Here is a 6,000-nt window from a genome sequence, read left to right as displayed (position 1 = left end):
TTATTTAAAAAGCCAATTGACAAAATTGTCCTTGACAAGAAACATGTTTCGGGTGTTATTTGTACGCAACAAAAAGTAGCTTAACACAACGAAAACTTGTTATATTTAAAAGACAAAAACAAAAATTGTGAATGAAGTAAAGAAATAAAATTTTTAAAAACATTTACCCAACAAGAATAATTTTTCATTGTATTTCAGTTGAAATAAACAAAAGAAACTTATTTTTGTTGTGTAGTTAATTATATATAAATTAATTTTTTGAATCATGATACTAATTACATTTTAATTTAAATTGAATTAATTACGATACAAGTTATTCTTTTAATAGTACTCAAATTAATTATTTTAAATAAACATAAAATTTTATCATAGTTGATTTTAATAGAATTAAAAACTTATTCTCATTATTTCCATATTAAAAATTATTTTTTTTTACCAAAGTTTATTTACACTTTTAAAACTTTAAACAAGATACGACCTTCATCCCTATATAGTAGATACAAGACTTTTTTTTAAAAAATTATTTGTATTTTCAATAAAAAAATTAAGTTTTTCCCTACATGCATGATTTTTTGACAAAAATATTCTTAACTACTTTAAAGTTTTTATAGTCAATAAATAGTAAATGTTAGTATAAATTAGTAAGAAAGATTCACTATCACTCTTTTTTCTCGTGATGATCGGAGAAAATGATTAGAGAATTAATTAATTAGGTGAAAATTAATTAGATGGAAAGCATGAGATAATGAGATGACGAGTTAAAAGAAATTATAGAGTAATTTTAGAAAAATAATAAAAATTATTAAAAAATTTAATATTTACTAACTAAAAGTATCTATAATACATAATTACTAAAATAAGTTACTTATATTAAATTTATAGATCTTACAATAGATTAAAAAAACTTTACACAAACTTTACTTTAGTATTAAAGTTGCTAAAGTGAGTATTTAACATAATTTTTCTCTTTTTTTTATTCTTGACTTAAAAATCACTTTATTTATATAAGCAACTGTGTTCTTATAATTACGAAATAAATGCTCAAACAACAATTTTGTTATGCATTACATCTTATTTTTAAGCAACTCACATAAATAATTATCTTTTAGATGGTTTAAATTACCTAACTTTCTCAATGGATATAAATTAATTAAAAGAGACTTAGATTTTTTTAGGATAGAAATACTTTTTTGTTTTATCAGTAAAAGAGACTTATATATAGATATAGTATCTAATCTAATATAAATATAAAATAGAGATTCTCTGTCATTAGAGTTGTGAAAATTAATTATACATAAAAATTAAGGCGATATTTTAATAATATAAATTTTTTAATCTATAAAAATTCAACTTAGTTTAGGCTAATTTATACATATTATTCAATGAATTGAGTAAAATTCTTTTGATATACAAAATATTATTTATCATAAAAAAAAACATTTTAATTTCAAAGGCTTCTTCAAAACTTGTATTTCTTTTCTTCATTCATGATCACAGCTCAAACCAGGACACACACCAAAAAAACAAGATGCTGAGCAGCCGCATATGGCAGAGGAGAGCTTTGATCTCCGCCCGGACCTTATTTTCTGCCTCCGCTTCTCATTCCTCATCATCTTCCCCTGCGATCCCGTTTCGCTTCTCCAAAGCTAATGCTTCTTCTTCTTCACATCTGATTGTGAGTTGTGTCCTCTTTTATTTCGATGCATTTTTTGTTACTAACTATTAATTGATTTAAATTTCATATGTGTTGAAATTTCCGATTTGTTTCTAGTTCAATTTTGCACGTGTGAACATATATTGGTTTTCTACTCAACCCGCCCTTGAGCTTCCCGCAAGCAAGATTGTGGACGTGCCATTGGCACAAACGGGTGAAGGCATCGCAGAATGTGAGCTTCTCAAATGGTATGTCCAAGAGGTGAGTTCATTCATAACCAGCTTGTTTTTCTTCCCCTTCATTCTAATTTCTAAGCTTTTTAATTAAATTGTTGTGTCACACTGACAGGGGGATTATGTTGAAGACTTTCAACCACTTTGCGAAGTTCAAAGTGATAAAGCTACCATAGAAATTACTAGTCGTTACAAAGGAAAAATTTCTAGCTTTCTCTACGTTCCTGGTGATATTGTGAAGGTGAGTTATCAAACCTCATTCTGTTGGATATTTTTCAATAGACCATGCTTATGATTTTATAAATTGTTAGACTACATTGGAGAGAGAAGTGGCAGTGCCACATTATTGAGGCTTTGAAATTTGGGATAGTTATCCACACCCCAAAAAGTAGGAAAAGTTTCCCTGTTATATTAGTTATATAAGTGATGAAAAAGTTTATTATATATTGATGATCTAAATTTTACATTAATGATTTGGTTATGTTATATATGGGGTGGGTCTTCAAAGCAGCATAACTGAGGAAGATAGGAATCTATTGATGATCTGAATTTTACATTAATGATTTGGTTATGTTATATATGGGGCTGCAAATATATTCAAACTTCTGTTGGATAAAATTGCAGGTTGGAGAAACTCTATTAAAGATATTAGTTGACGAGTCTGCATTTCCTTCAGGGACTCCTTGTGATTCTGAAAATGCAAAGTCACCTGATTCTGATCAGACATTAGTAAATGAGTCTGTGCTTACTACTGTAGTTGACGATTCTGACAATGCCAAGTTGATAGATTCTGATCCTGGAAAAGGGAGACAAACTGGAGTTCTATCAACACCTGCTATAAGAAGTCTAGCAAAGCAACATGGTATAGATATAACTGAAGTCTGTGGAACTGGAAAAGATGGAAGGGTTTTGAAAGAAGACGTGCTCAATTTTGCTGTCAAGAAAGGAATCATTAAAAATCCATCTACTGTCTTGCATTCTGATTCTGGAGAACAGCTTCAGGGAGCTGAAGGATACAACTGCAATGTCGCAACTAAATTTTATAGGTCGTCTGAGGACAGGACACTTCCCCTTAGGTAAAGCTGGGTGCAAACATAAATTTAAACCCTTCCCTTTTTTCTTTTTCTTATGAGATGGAGATGGATGTCAATCTGTCAAATTCATAGTTATTTGCGACAAACTATTTATGTCAAATTGTGGAAAACTGTGAATCTGTGAACATCAGTGTTGCAATAGTATGAAGGTGTTTGTTTTCCTTTACTCTGTTCCAGAACTTAATTAGAAAGAATAAATCATTAGAGAAAGTTAATGATATTTTCTTTTCTTTTTGTAGGGGATTCCAAAGAGCAATGGTAAAGTCAATGTCCCTGGCTGCTAAAGTCCCACATTTTCATTATGTGGATGAGATAAATTGTGATGCCCTTGTGGAGCTTAAAACATCTTTTCAGAAAAATAATCCTTATCCAGATGTTAAGTACACTTTCCTTCCAATATTAATCAAATCACTATCAATGGCCCTCAGTAAGTACCCCTTTATGAACAGTTGCTTCAAAGAGGATGCATTGGAGGTTGTCCTCAAAGGTTTGTTTCTCAGACATAATCTGATGAATGATAGATATAATTTTGCTGCCCTTTGTAGCTTGATTGTGTTTAAATTTTTGTAGTGTGAATACAAGGTTTGTATTTTTTTAGTTAAAAGTGTGAGTTCAAGGAAAAAGCAACAGCTATTTAAAAAATGAAAAATATGGTGAGGTGAAGGAGGTTCCCTTCATTAGCCAATTGTCTCTTTGGTTTTATAGCACAGCCTCTTACATGTTCAAAATAACCTTCAAATGGTCTACTGAGTTTGTATGCATATTGGTTTCTGGCATATGATGTAAGTGTTTGAGAAGTTTTCCCTCATCTATTGTATCCGAGTTTGGGACAATGATCATCTTGATTGTTGTATTTTCAAGAATAATGCTTTCATAGTTTCCTTGCATAATATTTTTTAATATTATTTCATATTACTAGAAAGTAAAGTACTTGATGTTAAAACTTTTCCCAGCTTGTGTTGACTGATATCTGCTGGCTGTCAAATGTCAATTTAATGATTTATTCGAGGCAGTAGCTGTCATGCCAAATTTGACACAGGTTTATTTGTTGTAGGTTCACACAACGTTGGAATTGCCATGGCGACACCACATGGTTTAGTTGTGCCAAACATAAAAAATGTTCAGTCTCTTTCCATAATGGAGGTTAGTTTACAATCTTAATGGGAAAAGGCACGGTTGTGGCTGTAGCTATTTGTGCTGTATCCAGCCATTCTTGTGTTGGTTGAAGTGCATGCCCGTGGTTGCTGTTTAGTTTCAGGGTGGTGAAGAAAAAAATGGTTCATTATTTGAATTGCTTGAATAATACAATTTAATTCTTGATGTAAGTTTCTAGCTTGAACTTAATCGTTGGCTTTCTAAAGGCTGCTTCTCATTAGAGAAGAAATTAAGAGGCTATTTTCTCAGACTCCTTTGGTTTTAATAATAATTTCAGATTTGGGGATAAGACAAGGTTGTTGTTGTTTGGTGAAGACCTGTTTGCATAGTGCCCAGCATTTATATGGTGTTAAGTGCATAATGCGTATGATGATGAGAATCATGATATGTCTCACATTTCAATAAGACATTCTTGTGCCTGTTCTTATTAATCTATTTTTCCTTATATATGATTTATGTAGATAACCAAAGATCTGGCAAGGTTACAACAATTGGCTTCAGATAACAAGTTAACTTCTGAGGAAATATATGGTGGTACTATCACTTTGAGCAACATTGGAGCAATTGGTGGAAAGTTTGGTTCCCCACTTATCAATCTGCCTGAAGTCTCTATTATTGCCATTGGTAGAATTCAGATAGTTCCACGGTTTGCTGATAATGGAAATGTGTATCCTGCATCACTCATGAATGTAAGTTTTGCATATTTGCATTGCTAAAGTGTGTGAACAATGAAAACAAATACATTTTTATAGAGAAAACTACAATAATCTCCTACGATTCTTATTCATAGCGTAACATGTCCACTTTATATATTATTACTCTTTAGTTTGTCATTTTGGCTGAAGTGGAAAAAAATGAGACGATAGAGATTACCCTAATTTTGCTATTGAAAAGGATTTCATAGCTCTTCAGCTTTTGTAGTTCGATTGTCTTCATATTTATAGTTAGATAACTTAGATGTATAGGTTGAATTTGCATTGAACAAAGTAGTTCAAAGGTTGATGACAAAGAAAACACAGGTTTGAACTACGAATTCAATTTTTTTTGCAATAAGCTAACGTATATTTATTAGCCAAATGTTGTTATTATTTATCATGATTTTTGCATGGTTAGAAGATGAAATGAACAGCACTTTATGATTTGTTTTTGTGCTTCCAGGTTAATATTGGTGCAGATCACAGAGTCTTGGACGGAGCAACCGTTGCAAGATTTTGCAACGAGTGGAAGCAATTAATTGAAAATCCCGAGCTCCTCACGCTGCATTTGAAATGAAATTTTCGTTACATGAAGGGAGAATTATTGAAATTGTAATTTTAGATGGTTAATCTTTATATTCATTACAATGAGAAATATACGAACCAAAGCATTTAAAACTGATCCAAATGAAGATCTGAAAAATTTATAATAACCATTCTGATAAAGAAAGTTCCCTCGCTATTATCTTCTGGTAAAAGAACGCAATCTAATGAGCTGGCATAATTGCTGGGAAAAGAGATGCCATTAACACATTTTCTGATATGTTCTTTATTATTTAATATGAATCATAAATTCTCATAGGTCTTATTCTTTGAATGAATTTCATAATTTGTAATTTTGAATAAATTTTAATTAATAGTATTTTGTGTTTCAAAATAAATGTTAAAAAATGTATTACCTAACAGGGACGGATCTGTAAATCTATAGAATATATATTTAGCTACATAGGTTTGAAAAAAAAAATGTATTACTACCCCTTAATATTCAATCAATAAAAATCTAAAATCATTTTTATATTTGTCTGCATAAACAACTCAAATCACTTTCCCATCACCTTCTACTAACTAAGTCATTATCAATTCTTAAAAATGCAATTTTAAAAAAATTA

General features: G+C 30.6%; 1 protein-coding gene across 1 annotated transcript; it reads left to right on the top strand.

Annotated features, from left to right (window-relative positions):
* The first annotated feature begins 1,472 nt into the window (after positions 1 to 1,472).
* Positions 1,473 to 5,544, top strand: LOC100776242 (lipoamide acyltransferase component of branched-chain alpha-keto acid dehydrogenase complex, mitochondrial). The gene is made up of 8 exons (XM_003529511.5): positions 1,473 to 1,675; positions 1,772 to 1,915; positions 2,003 to 2,128; positions 2,512 to 2,963; positions 3,221 to 3,468; positions 4,036 to 4,124; positions 4,598 to 4,825; positions 5,295 to 5,544. Exons 1-8 carry the CDS (start codon positions 1,529 to 1,531, stop codon positions 5,406 to 5,408), a joined length of 1,548 nt encoding a protein of 515 aa, XP_003529559.1. The 5' UTR covers positions 1,473 to 1,528; the 3' UTR covers positions 5,409 to 5,544.
* Positions 5,545 to 6,000: the final 456 nt, after the last annotated feature.

Source organism: Glycine max, chromosome 7 (genome assembly GCF_000004515.6).
Source record: "Glycine max cultivar Williams 82 chromosome 7, Glycine_max_v4.0, whole genome shotgun sequence".
NCBI lineage: Eukaryota > Viridiplantae > Streptophyta > Magnoliopsida > Fabales > Fabaceae > Glycine > Glycine max.
Note: the sequence above shows the minus strand (reverse complement) of the source record. Positions and strands in the feature narration are given on the sequence as shown.